The sequence below is a fragment of the Mchenga conophoros genome, linkage group LG3 (genome assembly GCF_057382185.1).
Source record: "Mchenga conophoros isolate Kocher_MC1m ecotype Shallow Benthic linkage group LG3, M_conophoros_male_GT1.1, whole genome shotgun sequence".
Lineage (NCBI taxonomy): Eukaryota > Metazoa > Chordata > Actinopteri > Cichliformes > Cichlidae > Mchenga > Mchenga conophoros.
In genome coordinates this window covers 63,152,946-63,173,769 of record NC_140528.1, presented here as the reverse complement: position 1 = coordinate 63,173,769, position 20,824 = coordinate 63,152,946, and the positions used below count along the sequence as shown (strand labels likewise).

General features: G+C 44.9%; 1 protein-coding gene across 1 annotated transcript in view; it reads right to left on the bottom strand.

Moving 5' to 3' along the window:
• Positions 1-19,531, bottom strand: part of LOC146579953 (basement membrane-specific heparan sulfate proteoglycan core protein-like) — a 28,520-nt gene extending 8,989 nt beyond the window's left edge. The window contains exons 1-13 of the mRNA XM_085268037.1: positions 19,504-19,531; positions 19,133-19,402; positions 18,761-19,033; positions 18,171-18,443; positions 15,872-16,138; positions 10,272-10,562; positions 9,233-9,490; positions 8,730-8,978; positions 8,448-8,555; positions 8,282-8,347; positions 8,072-8,122; positions 7,934-7,999; positions 5,109-5,174 (exon numbers count right to left, since the gene is read on the bottom strand). Of these exons, the coding sequence (XP_085124163.1) occupies positions 5,109-5,174; positions 7,934-7,999; positions 8,072-8,122; positions 8,282-8,347; positions 8,448-8,555; positions 8,730-8,978; positions 9,233-9,490; positions 10,272-10,562; positions 15,872-16,138; positions 18,171-18,443; positions 18,761-19,033; positions 19,133-19,402; positions 19,504-19,531 (2,266 nt within the window). The remainder of the gene's footprint in view (positions 1-5,108; positions 5,175-7,933; positions 8,000-8,071; positions 8,123-8,281; positions 8,348-8,447; positions 8,556-8,729; positions 8,979-9,232; positions 9,491-10,271; positions 10,563-15,871; positions 16,139-18,170; positions 18,444-18,760; positions 19,034-19,132; positions 19,403-19,503) is intronic.
• Between the last annotated feature and the right edge of the window lie 1,293 nt (positions 19,532-20,824).

Here is a 20,824-nt window from a genome sequence, read left to right as displayed (position 1 = left end):
TAAATTTTTAAATAATTAAAAACAGCCAAATGTAACAAATGCAATACAACTTTAAAGTCATATAGGGTATTTAAAATGTAATATTTTCTTTTAAACAAATCATTCAGAATGACTGAATCAGTAATGACTGATTGATCCTGCAGGTGTACTTCAAATAAGTTTTAGTTCTTCACAGATCTTCTCGTCTCTATTTCAGTGGTAAAGCTTTTCTAATTTATCAGAGCTTATAGGCATCTGATTTTCTCCTTTGGAGTCTGTATTCTCTTTAAACACTTTTTAATTAATTTGTTTTTCCTTTTGATTGTTTATCAGAGGAATTATGTTGAAATTCTTCTTTCAGTCTGCATAAAAACATGTTTATGCATTTTATTTGAGTCAGGCTCCTCTGACCTCAGACTAGATGTGTGAATGTTCTCACCCTGTGGTGCAATTATAGTTTTAAGTCTGGCCCCAGAAAAAGGAAATGACTCACTGTGCAGTTGAACTGAAGGTAAAGACCTGTATGTTTCACAAACTCAAATATGAAAGAGATTATTAAAATTTTCTTTTGTCGTACTTCCTGACTTCAGTGCTTATGTGGGAAATGACAGTGTGGCCTGGACAGATGTGATTGGGACACATTAGGCTAAAGGTTGAGGCTTCATTCTGTACTTTTACTGTCAGATCTCCAACCATGTGTTCTGGACTCTCTGGTAAAGACAGAACACTTCAGCCTGGCGTGGTCTTAAAGATTACTAAGTGGTCACTTATCCCATGTAAACTAACACCCATTTGGAACCAGCTTCCAGTTTGGATTCGGGAGACAGACACTATCTCTACTTTTAAGATTAGGCTTAAAACTTTCCTTTTTGCTAAAGCATATAGTTAGGGCTGGACCAGGTGACCCTGAATCCTCCCTTAGTTATGCTGCAATAGATGTAGGCTGCCGGGGGATTCCCATGATGCATTGAGTTTCCAGTCACCTTTCTCACTCACTATGTATTAATAGACTTCTCTGCATTGAATCATATCTGTTATTAACCTCTGTCTCTCTTCTACAGCATGTCTTTATCCTGTCTTCCTTCTCTCACCCCAACCGGTCGCAGCAGATGGCCGCCCCTCCCTGAGCCTGGTTCTGCCGGAGGTTTCTTCCTGTTAAAAGGGAGTTTTTCCTTCCCACTGTCGCCAAAGTGCTTGCTCATAGGGGGTCATGTGATTGTTGGGTTTTTCTCTGTATCTATGAAGCGCCTTGAGGCGACTTTTGTTGTGATTTGGCGCTATATAAATAAAATTGAATTGAATTGAAATGGAAAGGTTATTTAATTTGAAGAACTTAGGACTCATCTGCACACTCCAGTCTATTCAGCCTAAGGGAAGCATGTTTGGTCCTAACATGGAACCCTGTGGAACTCCATATTTATCCTCACCGTGTAAAGAGTACTCTCCATTTACAAGAACAAATTGGAGTCTATTAAACGATTCCACCATCCACTGACATCAAAAGAGAATCATCTGTAATTTAAAAGGCACATTGATGATTTAGAGGAAGTAAATACTGAAGTTAACTCACAAAGATCAATTAGAGAAAAAGAGTCTAAATAAATATCAATGGTACTGAAAGCAGCTGTAGATAATGTTACATCTGTGAGATGATTATGAGTATTTTTTTTTTCTCAGAAAGTTTTATTTGTGAAGAAGTTCACAAGTCATTACTAGTTAACCTTAAAGGAATGGTTGGCTCAACAGAGCTCTTCTGACTTTTTGTCATTCTGGCTACAGTGCTGAAGAGAAACTTAGGGTTGTTCTTTTTTTTTTTTTTTCAATCAGTGTTGAATAATAAGATTGTGGAATGCACGCCACACACATACACAGTTTGATGCTGAGAGATGTCACGTTTATTTCTGACTTTTATGCAACAGTTCACAGTCTAATCAGCACCGGTATCAGCTTTTCCAAGCACCCCTTCTCTCCTGTCACTAAAAAGGGAAAAGAGAACTGTTATCAGTCCAAGCATCACCAGCTGTGTTCTCACGGCACCGCTGCGTTGAGCTCACTGCACCACTACTGCCCTGCAGCTGAGCCAGGGACCGCACCTCTGGAACACAGATGTTCTAACTTTCCAGAGTGCTTTCTTATAGAATAATAAAGAATTTCTCCAGAATAAATGTTGATCTTCTAAATTTCTGACACGCCATTCCCTCTCCAGCGTACAAGTTATCTGCTTTAAGGTACGTGTTTGAGTATTATACTAGGGAGTTAAGTACTTCTGATTTGAAGCTCTGTTTTTCAGGGGACCTACAGGATTCAGAGCTGTGCGTAGTGACCATGTAACACTAGATAATCGACTGCTGTGTGAGTAGAGTTTTGGTAGCTGTTCTGGACTGTATCAGCATATGGTACTGAAGAAGGTAACAGGGAAGTAAATCCTGCTCCAATCAGGCCCCATCTTATCTTAATGACCTTGTAGTACCATATCACCCTATTAGAGCACTTCGCTCTCGCTCTGCAGGCCTACTTGTTGTTCCTAGAGTATTTAAAAGTAGAATGGGAGGGAGAGCCTTCAGTTTTCAGGCCCCTCTTCTGTGGAAACAGCTTCCAGTTTGGATTCGGGAGACAGACACTATCTCTACTTTTAAGATTAGGCTTAAAACTTTCCTCTTTTGCTAAAGCATATAGTTAGGGCTGGACCAGGTGACCCTGAATCCTCCCTTAGTTATGCTGCAATAGATGTAGGCTGCCGGGGGATTCCCATGATCCATTGAGTTTTTCCTTTCCAGTCACCTTTCTCACTCACTATGTATTAATAGACTTCTCTGCATTGAATCATATCTGTTATTAACCTCTGTCTCTCTTCCACAGCATGTCTTTATCCTGTTTTCCTTCTCTCACCCCAACCGGTCGCAGCAGATGGCCGCCCCTCCCTGAGCCTGGTTCTGCCGGAGGTTTCTTCCTGTTAAAAGGGAGTTTTTCCTTCCCACTGTCGCCAAAGTGCTTACTCATAGGGGGTCATATGATTTTGGGGTTTTTTTCTCTGTGTGTATTATTGTAGGGTGTACCTTACAAGACCTCTGTAATTTGCTTTAAGTTTCTCAAGATTCTGGATGTTGTGGCTGACAGACCTACACAACATTATGTGGGCATCGGGCACCATTATGACCACTTGCCTAATATTGGGTTGGTTCCTCTTTTGCAGCCAAAACAGCCCTAATATATCAAGGCATAAACTCCACTGGACCTCTGAAGGTGTGCTGTGGTTTCTGAAAACAAGATGTAATCAACAGATCCTTTAAGTCCTGTAACCTGGAATTTGGAGGCCAAGTCAAGTTTTCTTCTCTAATATATTCCACCCACTAGGAGGTGCCATGATGAATAGTTATTCAGTGTTATTTACACAGCTGATTGGTATATAGTGCACACATATTTCAGTATAAGTACATATTTTGAAAATATAAATGGTATGAATGAACCAGAAGAACAAAGATATTATTCTGTATTGTCATCTTTGTACTTTGATATTTTACTATTACTTGAATAAAACATAATCACTGTATTTCTTTGCAGGTCTATATTTTTCTAAAATAGCCTCCTGTGAAGCACAACAGATTAAAAATAATAATTTTTAGCGTGAATCTTTTTAGTAAAGTGACCTACTACCGATCATTCCCCACCAATCAGTTTTACCTCTAAATTAGCTTTATTTGCATTTATTTATTAATTTATATGTAGACTTCATCAGATAGGTGCATCAGACACACAAAGAATGTGGGTAAAGAGGACGAAAGATTTGATGACATCAGATGAAATGAGCACTTCACTCATGAGAAGAGGCTGAGGGAAAGTTTAAAAACAGCCAACACTTGTGTCTTTTTCTGAAACAGCAAAGATCCTGCACAACATTTGCTTAACTGTATCCAACACACATGACACACACATTTTTAAAGGGGTAGGTTGAGGTACTAAAGAAAAACAGTGATGCATTAATTTTTTTTTTAAATGAGCTCATTAATTCAGCGCTCTCATAGTGTACAAAACTCAGCCTTAAGGCTGAAGGACAGGTCTCTGTACAGCACTGTCAAAGCCAACCTTAGGAGTGGCATCAAAAGCCCCTGTTCCTTTAGTACCTACTCGGATCAAATCTCCACAGCTTGGACTGTCCAGTTTTTCATTACAATCAGGTACTACCGAATGTGCATAGCCTTTGTCATACTAATGCATCATAGCATCCCATGATGTAATTAGTATGTGACATGAATGCTACAACAAAGGTTGATGTCGAGGCAAGGATATAGCTGCTGCTCTGTCTGTAGTGTTTTGTCAGACTCGGGGGCCACAGTGCTGTTTTTTTTGTCATAATTTCCCTCTTTGCCAGGTTTCAGAAATGGTGCTTTTGATTTTTGTGAATGAAACGCTTTCATCACTCATCCAGTGATGCCACTGAATAGCCAATCGGTGGCATGTAATCTGAGGACATCACATTTTAAGTACCTGCTCAGATAGCTTGGAACCCCAGCTGAAAAGGGATAAATAGGCCAAGGAAGCCTACAGGGGTGCATATTGACTCACTATGCACAAATCAGCATTACACAAAAGTACAGACTGGACCTCCCCAGTAAAAAAGCTGCTTAGCATAACGTCAGAGCAGTTGTCACTTCCCATTATGTCGATCGCTTTAGTTCATTTTGGAGGGTTGTAAGCTGTTTTAAATGACATGAGTGCCTTTAAATGATGCTTTTTCGGTGGATTCATGCGCAACACTGAACAGCTGAAACATGTACTCTCAGTCTGACACACAACAACACACTTTATTTATATCACACTTTTATTAACAGAGTTACAAAGTGCTTTACAGAAAGAATTTATATATATTAAACATCAAGTAAAATGGTTAAAAACATAAAAACAGATCTACAGTACATTAAATTCCATTAAAATTATTATATAATGGTAGTGAAACAAGCAAAACACACTGCGCGATCCTTTCTGAAGGAAATATAAACTCAGGCTATCAGGATCATTGCTTTGAATTCAAAATATTCTCCTTTTCACTCAAAGTGACTTTGAGTTTTTAAGAGACTTTAAAGAGGAAAAAAAGAAAAGAAAAACAGCTAAAGAGCTGCTGTTAAGATTTTAGAGCTGAGGCTGAACTTGTATTGACATATTGTAGTAAGAGGTCTCCTCTGGGTCACCACGTTGCCCTGTTGAGGTGATCAAATGAAAGCATTTCAAAACAAACACCATCTGTTTTGTCCACAAATGCCTTTATTATCAGTGAGAATAATTGCCAATGTATATTTTGCAGACCGTTGTGGGAACAGTTTACCCTGCCCGGTATAGGGCTACCGGGGTCCCGCCCTCGAGCCAGGCCCGGGGAGGGTGCACGAGGGCGAGCATCTGGTGACCCGGCCGGGCACAGCCCGAAAAAGGGACAAGGGCCCATCTTCCCACAGACCAACTACCTACAGGGGGCACAGTAGGGGTCGGGTGCAATGTGAGCCGGGCGGCGATCATGAGCGGAGGTCGTGGCGGACCGATCCCCGGCTACGAAGAGTGGCAATTAGGACATGGAATGTCACCTCTCTGGTGGGGAAGGAGCCTGAGTTAGTGCGTGAGATTGAGAGGTATCGGCTAGATAAAGTCGGGCTTACCTCAACGCATGGCTTGGGCACTGGAACAAGCCTCCTGGAGAGGGGCTGGACTCTGTCTCAGTCTGGAGTTGCCCCTGGCGAGAGGCGGCAGGCTTGGGTGGGTATCTTGGTATCCCCACAGATTGCTGCTGGTATGTTGGGGTTTCTCCCAGTGGACAAGAGGGTTTGTTCCCTGCGCCTTAGGGTCAGGGAACAGGTCCTGACCGTCATCTGTGCTTATGCGCCGAGTGGCGGTTCAGAGTACCCAGCCTGTTGTCCTACTGGGAGACTTCAATGCTCATGTGGGCAATGACAGTGAGACCTGGAGGGGCGTAACTGGGAGGAACAGCCTCCCGCATCTGAACCCGAGCGGTGTTTTGTTATTGGACTTCTGTGCAAACCACAGTTTGGTTATAACGAACACCATGTTCGAACATAAGTGCACGTGGCACCAGGACTCTCTAGGCCACAGGTCGATGATTGATTTTGTAATTGTATCACCAGACCTGAGACCATATGTTTACTTAGGTAAAGAGAGGGGCTGAGCTGTCATAACCACCTAGTGGTGAGTTGGATCAGGTGGCAGGGGAGGACGCTGGACAAACCTGGCGTGCCCAAACGTACAGTGAGGGTGTGCTGGGAACGTCTAGCAGAGGCCCCGGTCCGCGAGATCTTCAACTTACACCTCCGGCAGAGATTCAACAGCATTCCGAGGGAGACTGGGGACATTGAGTCCAAATGGACCACGTTCAGCACCTCTATTGCGGAAGCAGCTGCACTGAGCTGCGGCCGCAACGTAGTTGGTGCCTGTCGTGGTGGTAATCCCTGTCCAAATGGTGGACACAAGAGGTGAGGGGAGCCACCAAGCTGAAGTCCTATCGGGCTTGGTTAGACTGTGGTACTCCGGAGGCAGCTGATAGGTACCGACAGGCCAAGCGGAACACGGTGCGGGCAGTGGCTGAAGCAAAAACTTGGGTGTGGGAGGAGTTCGGAGAGGCCATGGAAAAAGACTTTTGGACTGCCTCGAAGAGATTCTGGCAAACCGTCAGGCGACTCAGGAGGCGGTCCTCTACCTGCACTGTGTATAGTGCAGGTGGAGTGCTGCTGACTTCGACTAAAAAAATTGTCAGGCGGTGGAAGGAATACTTCGAGGACCTCCTCAATCCCACTGGCACGTCCTCTGAGGCGGAAGCACAGTCTGGGGGCAAAGGGGATGACCCGCCAATCTCTGGGGGCGAGGTCACTGAGGCAGTTAAACAACTGCTTGGTGGCAGAGCCTCCGGGGTGGACAAGGTCTGCCCCGAGTTCCTGAAGGCTCTGGATGTTGTAGGGCTGTCTTGGTAGACATGCCTCTACAATGTTGCCCTCAAGGATACTTGAAGGTGCATGGGAGTTTCCCCAACCAGTCTACATGTGTTTTGTGGACTTGGAGAAAGCATTCAACCGTGCCCTTCAGGGGGTCCTGTGGGGGGTGCTCCGGGAGTATGGGGTGTCTGGCCCATTGCTATGGGCCATTCAGTCCTTATACAACCGTTGCAAGAGCTTGGTCCGCATAGCCGGCAATAAGGCGGACTCGTTCCTGGTGGGTGATGGGCACCGCCAGGGCTGCCCTTTGTCACCGATTCTGTTCATAATTTTTATAGATAGAATTTCTAGGCGTAGCCAAGTGGCAGAAGGCTTTAACTTGGGTGGTCTCAGGATCTCATCTCTGATTTTTGCAGATGATGTGGTTTTGTTGGCTTCTTCGTGTGATGGCCTCCAGCTCGCCTTGGAACGGTTCACAGCCGAGTGTGAAGCGGTGGGAATGACAATCAGCACCTCCAAATCTGAGGCCATGGTCCTCAGCCAGAAAAGGGTGGAGTGCCCACTCCAGGTCGGGGACGAGTTCCTGCCCCTAGTGGAGGAGTTAAAGTATCTCGCCGCTGCACCTCCACATCGAAAGGATCCAGTTCAGGTGGTTTGGGCATCTGACAAGGATGCCTCCTGGGTGAGGTTTTCCGGGCATGTCCAACTGGGAGGAGGCCCAGAACATGCTCCTCCACATTGAAGGGAGCCAGTTCAGGTGGTTCGGGCATCTGACAAGGATGCCTCCTGGGTGAGGTTTTCTGGGCATGTCCCACTGGGAGGAGGCCTAGGACACGCTGGAGAGATTATATCTCTCGGCTGGCCTCGGAACACCTTGGTGTTCGCCCGAACAAGGTGGCTGGAGAGAGGGAGGTCTGGGCTTCTCTGTTTGGGCTGCTGTCCCCGCGACCCGACCACGGATAAGCGGAAGAAATTGGATGGATGGATACAATTTGTATTTCAAATCTCACATTTTGTACACTCACTTTTCTTGTTAATGACTTTGAGCTGAATCACTGATGTGACATTGGTGTAATCCCCTTCTGCTGGACCTGAAATAATAATTTTAATCACTTTCATGTTAAACACAGCTATTGTATAATCATCCAGCTTGTATACTTTACCATTTTCAGTGTTTCCACATCTTCTGACTGCCTCATAGAGAGAACGAACACCTGCAGGTCAGAGAAAATCAGTCACCTCATGTCTGTGATACTAATTTAAACACAAATATTCTTGCAAATAACATTTATATTAAAAGCTGCAGACGGTGTAATAAGTACAGTCTTGTTGCAAATAGCGTCACAATATTTGAAACTACGTGAAAAACTAACCATGAAGAAGAGAGGAGGATGGTTGCTGCTGACCATCCTGATTGAGCGTCTGCTCATTAGCAGTACCTTATTAAAAATGTAGGGGAAAAAAGACATTTGAACCTCATGATGCATTTGTGTCTTTGAATGATAAAGAGTTTGTAGTAAGTAAAGGAAAAGGTCTCACTGTTGGTCATTCTGCAGCGATACAACAAGAGCAGGAGAATAATAATGAGAGCGACTCCACGAACCAGTCCAACAATCAACCACACAGGAGATGAAGAGCTGTCAGCTCCTGACACAGTTACAATAAACAATAATTAATTATTGATAAATTATAATTATATAAATAAATACTTTTATGAAATGGAGCCAGGTGACTGCGAGACTTAAATCAGACAATCTAATGTTCATTCTCAGTCATCAGACGTGTTTAGAAAACTCCATCAAATGTTTTGATCCTGCTCACCTTTAACTGACATCCAGCTCTGTGCTGACTCTCTTCCTGAGTACTGACACTTGTAGAAACCTTCATCAGACTTTGACACTGCAGAGATCTTCAGCTCCCCTCGGGGATCATTTTGAATAAGTTTGTCATTGTGATAGAAAAACACATTGGAAAGTATTTTTTGTGTTCTCAAACTGCAGCTCAGACTAACAGAAGCTCCCTCAGTCACAGGATGAACAGGACTCACCAGGATTGGACCATTACCATCATCTGTGAAACAATCACACATATTGTTCCAGTCACATCAGCTGGTGCACACTTTGAGAAAAAGCTGACAAACAATAATAAGAACAGATTGTACAAATGCTTTTCATCATGAAGATCTGATCTTGGATATTTAAAATCTACGGTATGTGTCATATTTGTTTTACCACATAATTACTCCACATACAGCAAAGCTGGGACAAATGTTCATTTGATGTCTAAATGATTCAGATCCAAGAAGTAAATGTATAATAACATACTCTGTACAGTGATGTTGACTGCACTGCTGAACTCTCCTGATCCAGACTCACACCAGTACACTGCAGTATCTGACTTTGATGTGTTGATGTCACATGTGGATCCAGTCATTCTCCTACAGTCAGAGAGTCGGCCGTCCTCAGAGAACTTCCTCACTCTCCACTCAGTGAAGTTTCCCTCACAGGTCAGTGAGACAGAGTCAGAGGTGAAGTGTTGCACTCTGTCAGGACTCACTGTGAGAGACGCTGCTGAATGAACATCTGGAAACAACATGCAGTGAAGAGACAAAGCTCACAGATGTTAGCATTCAAAATATCACAGTAAAAATACTACTTTATCTTCTGAAGATCAGTGAAAATATTTTAATTAAGGTATTTGGTCAGTCAATCAGTGTTTACACATTAAAAAATCTCATAGTTGTTAAAGCAACAATAACTTTATACATACAATAATACAACATTAAATGAAGTCACTTGCACTGAACCATCTGGGTCTCTCAGTAATAATCTCGGGCATCATTAGAAGCTACTTGAAGTTTTTGTAAACCTGCTTTCCTGTAGTTTGTCCACAGTGTGCAGTACACAGAGGTGTACAGTATGCGCTACACAAATCTTCACACTATCCGAATGCACTAAATCTGTGTAAGAGAGTGTTTGCTTGTGTTTACATCATTCAGCCAACAAATGTCTTCATCATCTGTCATGTGATCTGTACTAAGATGTCCAACATATGTAAATGGACTGATTCTTATATAGCGCTTTTCGACTCTCATGGAGTACTCAAAGCGCTCTATACAACATGCCTCATTCACCCAATCACACCCATTCTCACAAGCACTTTATCTATACATAGTGCTTTCTAAGTACGATGGATGCATTGGAGAGCAAGTTGGGGTTAGTATCTTGCCCAAAGATACTTGACATGCAGACTGGAGGAGCCAGGGATCGAACCACCAACCTTCCAATCAGTAGGTGTCCAGCTCTACCTCCTGAGCTACAGCCACCCTGTGACGTTATTACAGATCAAAGATTACAAACTGACCTGCAGACCAGACAAACTTTGGTTGACTGTGATCAGTGTGATACTCTGGGTCTCCTCTTCCAGCTCTGCACACATATCCTGCTGTGTGTGTCTGTCCATGAATGATGTAGGAGTCCTGTGCAGTCCCACTGCCATCAGGTAGCAGCTCATAACTGGAGGATTTCTCTGATAGATCAGGAACAGCTTTATACCAGTAGAAGCTCCATCCTGCAGACGGATGTTCAACCTCACAGTTCAGAGTTACCGAGGCTCCAGGACTCAGCCATGATGGAGACACAGTGAGGACAGGATCTGTTCAACAAAGATTTTCTCTCAATGTTTCGTCTCTTAACTCTGAATTCAATGTCACAAAAAATATTGACTCACAATTGGAGATTGAGTATCAGAATTTCAGGAGTGAAACCATGCCTCCAAACAGGCTCCTTCCAGCTCTCATCTATATAGGTTCCCCCAGTTCCACAAGCGGTTCATTCTCATTTACGTTCCCCACACTCCCTCCCCTTTTCAATTCAACTCCTTTGCTTCTATTTAGTACATGGGGATCTGTCATGCCCGGGAAACGCCGGGACTGGCATTTACTCATTTGTTCGGCAACATAATACCCTATAAATTCTATGAATGCATAGTTCAAATGCTATAATAAGACCATTTGAATTTTGAAGCATAATTTGAAGCAAAACAATTTTTTTTGATCAGTAATAAGAATGTAACCCAGTTAATTCTGTATTGATGATTTGGGGGGGGGGGGGGGGGAGGGGGTATATTTATATTTTTATGATTTTTTTATTTAAATGTATTATAACTATACTTTATTTTTATAAGAAGGATACAATTAGGACTGTACATCAAAACAAAGTCACAATATATTAATTTATAACTTTCAAACTGTAACTGTAAGAGTTTTAGTAAAATGTGCGGTATTTACTTTTACATAACAGTGTCCAAAAAAAGAAGGCCATATTGTCGATTGCAGTTCATCCATCCATCCATCTTCATCCGCTTTATCCGAGGCCGGGTCGCGGGGGCAGCAGCAAAAGCAAAGAGGCCCAGACCTCCCTCTCCCCAGCCACCTCCTCCAGCTTATCCGGGGGAATACCAAGGCGTTCCCAGGCCAGCCGAGAGATATAATCTCTCCAGCGTGTCCTGGGTCTGCCCCGGGGCCTCCTCCCGGTGGGACATGCCCGGAACACCTCACCCAGGAGGCGCCCAGGGGGCATCCTTGTCAGATGCCCGAACCACCTCAGCTGGTTCCTTTCGATGTGGAGCAGCAGCTGCTCTACTCTGAGCCCCTCCCGGATGGCCGAACTTCTCACCCTATCTCTAAGGGAGAGGCCAGCCACCCTTCGGAGGAAGCTCATTTCTGCCGCTTGTATCCGCGATCTCGTTCTTTCGGTCACTACCCACAGCTCGTGGCCATAGGTGAGGGTAGGGACGTAGATCGACCGGTAAATTGAGAGCTTCGCTTTTACACTCAGCTCCCTCTTCACCACGACGGACCGGTGCAGCGTCCGCATTACTGCAGCTGCAGCCCCAATCCGTCTGTCGATCTCCGGCTCCCTTCTCCCATCACTCGCGAACAAGACCCCGAGATACTTTAACTCCTCCACTTGGGGCAGGAACTCGTCCCCGACCCGGAGTGGGCACTCCACCCTTTTCCAGCTGAGAACAATGGCCTCAGATTTGGAGGTGCTGATCCTCATTCCCGCTGCTTCACACTCGGCTGCGAACCGTTCCAGTGCGAGCTGGAGGCCCTCACCCGATGAAGCCAACAGAACCACATCATCCGCAAAAATCAGAGATGAGATTCTGAGGCCACCAAAGCGAAAGCCCTCCGCCACTTGGCTGCGCCTAGAAATCCTGTCCATAAAAATTATGAACAGAACCGGAGACAAAGGGCAGCCCTGGCGGAGCCCATCACCCACCGGGAACGAGTCCGCCTTATTGCCGGCAATGCGAACCAAGCTCTTGCAACGGTTGTATAGGGATCGAATGGCCCGTAGCAATGGGCCAAACACCCCATACTCCCGCAACACCTCCCACAGGACACCCCGAGGGACACGGTCGAATGCCTTCTCCAAGTCCACAAAACACATGTAGACTGGTTGGGCAAACTCCCATGCACCCTCAAGTATCGAGAGAATAAAGAGCTGGTCCAGTGTTCCGCGACCAGGACAAAAACCGCATTGTTCCTCCTGTATCCGAGGTTCGACTAGCGGACGAACTCTCCTTTCCAGCACCCTGGCATAGACTTTCCCCGGGAGGCTGAGGAGTGTGATCCCCCTGTAGTTGGAACACACCCTCCGATCCCCCTTCTTAAAGATGGGGACCACCACCCCGGTCTGCCAGTCCACAGGTACTGCCCCTGATCTCCACGCAACATTGCAGAGGCATGTCAAACAGGACAGCCCTACAACGTCCAGAGCCTTCAGGAACTCGGGGCGGACCTCATCAACACCAGGGGCTCTGCCACCAAGGAGTTGTTTAACTGCCTCAGTGACCTCGCCCCCGGAAATTGGCGGGTCATTCCCCTCATCCCCAGACTCTGCTTCCTCCTCGGAAGACGTGTCAGTGGGATTAAGGAGGTCCTCGAAGTATTCCTTCCACCGCCTGACAATTTTCTCAGTCGACGTCAGCAGCGCTCCGCCAGCACTATACACAGTGCAGGTAGAGCACCGCTTTCCCCTCCTGAGACGCCTGACGGTTTGCCAGAATCTCTTCGAGGCAGTCCGAAAGTCTTTTTCCATGGCCTCTCCGAACTCCTCCCACACCCGAGTTTTTGCTTCAGCCACTGCCCGAGCTGCATTCCGCTTGGCCTGTCGATACCTGTCGGTTGCCTCCGGAGTCCCACAGGCTAACCAAGCCCGATAGGACTCCTTCTTCAGCCTGGTGGCTCCCTTCACCTCTGGTGTCCACCATTTGGTTCGGGGATTACCACCACGGCAGGCACCAACCACCTTGTGGCCGCAGCTCAATGCAGCAGCTTCGGCAATGGAGACACTGAACATGGTCCATTCGGACTCAATGTCCCCAGTCTCCCTCGGAATGCTGTTGAAGCTCTGCCGGAGGTGTGCGTTGAAGATCTCGTGGACTGGGGCCTCTGCTAGACATTCCCAGCACACCCTCACTACGCGTTTAGGTGCACCAGGTCTGTCCAGCGTCCTCCCCCGCCACCTGATCCAACTCACCACCAGGTGGTGATCAGTTGACAGCTCAGCCCCTATCTTTACCCGAGTGTCCAGAACATACGGTCGCAGGTCTTTGATACGATTACAAAATCGATCATCGACCTACGGCCTAGAGCGTCCTGGTGCCACGTGCACTTATGGACACTCTTATGTTCGAACAGGGTGTTCGTTATGGCCAAACTGTGATTAGCACAGAAGTCCAATAACAAAGCACCGCTCAGGTTCAGATCAGGGAGGCCATTCCTCCCAATCACGCCCCTGCCACTCGGCACATAAGCGCAGATGACAGTCAGGACCCATTCCCCGACCCTAAGGCGCAGGGAACAAACCCTCTCGTCCACCGGGAAAAACCCCAACGTACCGGCAGCAAGCCGAGGGGATATTAGAATACCCACCCCAGCCCGCTGCCTCTCACCAGGGGCAACTCCAGACTGAGACAGAGTCCAGCCCCTCTCCAGGAGACTGGTTCCAGAGCCCAAGCCATGCGTAGAGGTGAGCCCGACTATATCTAGCCGGTACCTCTCAACCTCACGCACTAACTCAGGCTCCTTCCCCACCAGAGAGGTGACATTCCATGTCCCTATTGCCAGTCTTGGCAGCCGGGGGTCAGTCCGCCAGGGCCTCCGCTCCTGGCCGCCACCTGGCACACAATGCACCCGACCCCTATGGCGCCTCCTGCGGGTGGTGGGCCTGCGGGAGGATGGGCCCATGTCTCCTCTTCGGGCTGTGCCACCAGACGCTCGCCCTCGGGCACCCTTCCCGGGTCTGGCTCCAGGGCGGGGCCCCGGTAACCCTATCCCGGGCAGGGTAAACTGTTCCCTCGATATACTTTTCATAAGGGTCTTCTTTGTCTGGTCCCTCACCCAGGACCAATTTGCCATGGGAGACCCTACCAGGGGGCAAAAGCCCCCAGACAACATAGCCCCTGGGATCCCTGGGACACACAAACCCCTCCACCACGATAAGGTAGCGATTCAAGGATTGCAGTTCAGACTTCATTAAAGCCCCTTTTCCATTAGTACCTACTTGGATGTTAGTACATAACCACTAGGGGTGCAACGATACTCGTATCGACCCGTTCGATACAGTGCTTTCGTTTCAGTACCCATATGTATCGAACAATACAACATTTTTTATTTATTTATTTTATTTATTCTTTTCTTCTGACGATGTTGTCTGTGTTGAGAGCTCAGTGGATCTGCATTCGACTACTCCGCCTAGGCTGCACTGTCGAGTGCAGATCCACTGAGCGCAGCACAAACTAGCAAGACAGAAGCTAAGCTCGTTGCAACATGGCAACTGCCTCAATGCTACCCGAAACTGAACCTCCCCCACCCTCATTCAGATCTGGCGTTTGGAACTATCATGGTTTTCATGTGAAACATGACCCTGATGGTAAGCGAGTCATGGACAAAAGTAAAACAGTATGTCGGATGTGCCACGCAATGCTCAATTTGTGGGAACTAGTGCGTTAGCGCAGTTAGCTTGTTAACATGTTGACGCCGTCCAGCCCCATGCACGGGGTGATCCGTGGTAGCTTGTTAACGGAGATTTGCCGCGTTATGGTGTTAATGTCATTTTAACAAGATTAACGCTGACAGCACTACTGGGAACACAACGAATATGACTGCACATTTACGCCGACAGCATCCTAGTGCAAAGACAAGTGGAAGCAGACAAAAACAACAAGCACGCATGCTGCAAACTTTACCCAAGTCATTTAGACAGCCGTTAGCACATGATTCTCCTTATGGGGACCTGATATATTTAATATGCTGCTGAGAGTATAGCCCAGAAGAAGTGTATAGTATAGCTTTTATTTTGGAAAGAGCCATTTCTCTGTAATAAACTCTCTTTTCCAAAGATGAGTGATTTCTCGATCAGATAGATTTTTTTTTATTTTGTTGTTTCAGCAACATTCAATTTAAAAACTGTACTTTTGAGTTAAAATATATATTTATAATTTTAATAAATGATAAATTAAAAAGGCATGAACATTTTTTGTATCGAAAAAATATCGAACCGTGACACCAAAGTATTGAACCGAACTGTGAATTTTGTGTATCGTTGCACCCCTAATAACCACGCAAGTTAGGTAGTACTAGATCGTAGTGGAAAACCAGTCGATCCGAGTTGAGTCGTGGCAATCCATGGCAAGTCAATCTGAGAAGGTACTAATGGAAAAGGGGCTTAAGTGAAAAAGCAGTGTGTGTTGCTCATGAGACCAGACTCTTTAAGCCAGACCTGAAACCTCTAAGATTCATTTCAAAAACAGATAACATGCTAAAAGAAACTGAAGCAACTGCATCATATGTTGGTGCAACAACTAGTACTGCACATGTGCAATAAAAATAATAAAAAAATAAAGAAGAGCTGTCAATGGATTTAGCTTTTGATGAAACATCTCCAACTTACATGATACAGTCAGTGTGATGATTTTACTCCACTGTGTTAAGAAATATCCCATTCTGCCCCGGCAGCTGTATTCTCCACCATCAGACTCAGTAACTGTGATGATTCTGTATTCATTGGATGTTGGAGGTGTGTTTAACTTGTTTTGTCTCCATTCATACGTCCACTGAGCTCCTTCACCTCCCTGAATCTCACATCTGACAGTGACTGTCTCACCGCTGTATATCTGAGGCCAGGATGGCTGCAGGGTCACAGTGGGCTTACTGGGAACTGTTCACATAAGAATGATCCAGTTAGGAGACAAACAGAAACATAAAAACTCTGCCATTATTAACATAAGATTAGAGTGACTGCAAAACAGTTGATTCACAGACAAAATGTTTAAACATGAAAACAAAGTCACAACATTACAATTTCTGTAACTGTAACACAACATTTTTTGTAAAATGTACAAGTATATACTTTGTACATGCGAGGGCTATCAGGCCCGCTATGTAGGGGTGTAGGAATGTACAAGTTGACGACTGAGAGATGGATCTGGGTCCATGACACCCCCAGTGCAATTAACCCTGGCACCAACAACTATAAAAATGTCTTCACCTGTCTGGCTGATGCAGGTATGGAAGAGGGGCTCCAGGGTTCCAGTTCAAGAAACGGTGGCTGCCTAGAGCACACTGTGCTGTCAGACATTAACACAGCCTAGCACAATTTCCCTCTAATTGTCTATACCCAACCAGATAGTCAGGGTGCCCCTAACACAGAGTAACGTGGGTTATAAACATCAAACAGTTATTTTTTAAAGAACGTGAAACTTTAATTTGTTCTGCTGGCCCCTTTAAATCTCAACCATCCATCAGTCACCATGGGCTCTGAAGATCATGACAGGCACGAAACAAAAATACAAAAAAAAAAGACATCATGACAGTTAAAAGAAAAGATAGGTTCAATAAATTGGACAGGCGATGGTGTTCCCACTGTTGTAAAACCCTTGCTTATGCTAGTTCAGAGGAAGAGAGTTCCACAACCTGCTCTGTTTCCCTTACTCAGCCTTGCATGCTGTATAACAAGTAGGCCCTGATCCCGTGACCTCAGGGACCTGCTAGAGACATAGGGCTGTTACCACAAGGTTCCTGATAGATGATTTAACAAATGTCGAAAGGGACCAAGAGCATTCATGATCTTACAGAGAAATCTGTCAGATACGGCTACAAAGCACAACGGCAGTGGTCCCCGAGTCTGACGGAAAGCCATAGACCGAGCAGCAGGTATATTCTTGCCTCAATGTCCACCTTTCTTGTAGCATCCATGTTGCAGCATGCTTGGACACGTTGCTTTTTTTTTTTTTTTTTTTTTTTTGCCTGTCCCATTTGGTTCTTTAGCCATCAGAATTGTTGTCTGAAGACCAACAAGGATACCCAATGGATTTACTTTGCCAAATGGATCATCGTGGTATTGCCGTATTGGTCCATTTGGTCGATCTTTGTTTTTATTATTTATTATTGGACACGTTGCTATGACGACAACCACAACCAGGTTAGGGAGTACTAGATTTTTATGGAAAACCAGTCAATCCGAGTCGAGTTGTGGCGTTCCATGGTGATTCGATCCGAGTAGGTACTAATGGAAAAGGGGCTTTTGTCTCTGGGTGACAGAGGTTATGAAAAGGCGGCACGTTCACATACAGCTGAATGAAGTAGGGTGTTGTTCACTTTGTTCTCTGCGTCAGGTTTGTAGAATGTGCCCAAACTCAGGCCAGCAACGGGCAACACAAAGGTACGTTTTTAGATTTCGCCTGCCTTACCCAGACAGGACACTTGAGGCAATATATAGCAGACTCGACACGTTGCACACACGCGCCCATATATACAGTTAACATCTTTTATTGATATTCTTGTGTTGGAATAAGTCTGCTTTGCATAATATGAACTTGGAGGTTAACAAGCAAATCAGTGTGGGTAAACTGAACGTTAATGAGTTTAATAAAAATGAACATATAAAACTTTAGATTGTCAGTCTAGAAACATACATGAAGAGAGCCTGCAGCCATGTGAATATTATGCTGCTCATTTATTTTCTTAATAGTTGATGCTAAAATGATTCAAATAAACTGAAGGCTTGTAATGATTTTTTTCTCTGAGAACCACAAGGGCTCTTTCAGAGTGCACACTTTGTCACAATGACACTGAAGTTCTTCTATTTTCTCATTTCCACCTCTCCAAGTCGGAAAAAGAAACAGACAAACAGCAGAGATCACATAACTTGATCTGTCTCAGTTTGGCAGAAATAAAATAATTAAACTCACTGTTTTGCATAACTGTGTCGTCACTGCTGTCCTCTGTGTAGTAAACTGGATCTCCTCTCCCTCCTCTGCAGTGGTACAGACCTCCTTGTGAGACACTAATAACTCTGTTTGCTTCATTTCCTCTCATGAGCTGAGCTTTAGAAGAGACTGAATCACGTCTGAACCAGTCAAACTTCCAGCCAGCAGAGCCCTCCACAGAGCAGCTCAGTGTCACACTGCCCCCTGCTGGTATGACTGAACTTTGTGCTGTCAGTGTGGCTCTGGGTTTACTTGCTGTTGATGTTACAGGAAAAGAAAAACATTGTCACATGATTCAAGAAGAAAAGTGTTACAATAATGATCAAGCTTATAAAAACCTCACTAGATAATTTAGCTACTAGCACCAAATATGAAACAATTATCCTGCAAGTGATGAAGGAAAATTATTTGTCAAATGGTAAAAACTAAACAAATAAATAAATACAAAATTAAATAAAAGTCATCAGGTGAAAAGAATGAAGTGTGTGTTAGTTGTGACATCCATCTCTTTAACTAAAACCTGAAACCTCTGAGGATTTGATAAAACAGTTATTAAAAGATCTTCGACTCACTTGAAACTGTCAGTGTGACTGAATCACTCCACTCTGTTGTTTCATGCTGTGAACTTTTCATTCTGCCCTTACAGCGATAGTTTCCACTGTTGAATGATGAAGCAGATCTAATCCTGTATTCATTTTGATTTGGAGGTTTTATCATGCTGTTTGTTTCCCACTCATAATCCCACTCAGTGTCTCCTCCATGGATCTCACATCTGACAGTGATCGTCTCTCCTCTGTATATCTCAGACCAGTTTGGATACAGAGTCACAACAGGCCTGATTGGGACTGTTAATGTTCAAGAAAGTACAATAAAAACACATTATTATGAAAAAGTTTAGCCATCATCTTATGTAGTGCTTTGTAGGAAGTAAAATTTAAATTTACCAATAGTGTCAATCCTGACTGGCTGGCTCCACTCTGAGAAGTAAGCTTCTCTTTCTCCTGTGCACCAGTAGAGTCCTCCCTCTGAGACGCTGATTTGGTCATTTGACAGAAAAATTGCATCCTGTAGTCTCACAGGTACACCATACTTCTCTTTGTACCAGCAGTATTTCCATCCAGATGATGATGATGGGTTCATAGAACAGGTCAGGGTCACACTGCCCCCTACTGGAACAGCTGTGTTATCAGCTCTCAGTTTGGCCTTTGGTTTATCTGCAGTTCAGTTTAGAAAAAGAACATAAAAGTAAATGACTGAATCCAGACAATTTAAAGAGGTCCTGTGCTGGCCCATGTGTGGATTACCTCTGCCAAACCTGATCCGGGCCACCAAAGGGCCGTCATTCTTTGCACCAGTCAATCAGAAGTGCCAGCTTGATGCTGGATCAGGGGAAGACCTGTTTTCTATGGGCCTGGGCCACATAAACCAAACCACAATTGGGCCAGATATGGCATGCCATCACATAGACCAGGGGTCGGCAACCTGCGGCTCCGGAGCCGCATGCGGCTCTTTAGTCCATGTAGTGCGGCTCCGCGTGGTTTGGGAAAATAAATTAGAAGTATTTAGCAGAAGTGTATTTTTTTATGTTAGTTCTTTTTTTTTCTCTTTTTTTTTAAACTTGTAGTTCTTAATTGTAAGATTATTGTGATATTGAAATATAAAAATAAAATTATATTTTATTATTTTTTCATCGCTCAAAATAAGCGTCACACAAACACCGCTCACCCCTCACAGATGACAGCTTACAGTCCTGCGTAAAGATGAAAGCCCCGATTTGCAGACGCTGTGCGCAGAGGTTCAGGAGCAGAAGTCCCATTGTAAACATACCACGGCAGACCCTGCGATGTTTCCATGAACACGCTTTTCAGCTTCTCTTTATTGACCACTTTTCACACACGGTTACTGTACGCATACAGCCGGCTGTAGCTTTTCAGCTCACAGCCCGACACACACCAACAACAGCATAGAGAGCACAGACGTTAAGGCGGCGAGGCGTGATTGCGGGTGCCGCTCAGGTGCGTCCGCCTCCCCTGCAGCAGCGCTTCAGACGACGCCCCGCCACACACATTAACCAGGTAAAATACATATTTTGCAAATATCTATTTTCATTTTTTTTAGCAGCATAGTGCTTTTTTTTCAATTATTTTTTAAAAATCAGGTCAAGGCTCCAAAAGCCCAAAGGTGATATAAGGCTGGAGGCTCACAACAGTTTTTGTTTGCTACATGGATCGTTTTAGTTCAGCTGGGTGTCTTTCCTTTTGTTATATTTCTTTAAGAGTTCAAAATGTGTTCATTACATAAATAACATGTAAGTTTCTCTGTAGCACTTCATGGATTTCATAAGCAACACACCTTAGTTGTTCACACAAAGCATAAAAGTAAAAAACAATATATACAGTGTTATCTTCATTTTAGATGTCAACAAGTATTTGCGGCTCCCACTGTTTTCGTTTACGTGGAAACCGGGTCCAAATGGCTGTTTGGGTCTTAAAGGTTGCTGACCCCTTACATGGCCTGGCCCATATCTGGATGACATACATCTTATCATGCCAGAAGTCAACCAGCAGTGCCGGCTTGATACCAGATCCGGGCCAGACCTGCCTGCTATGTGGGTATGCTTTATTAAAAAGGAAAGT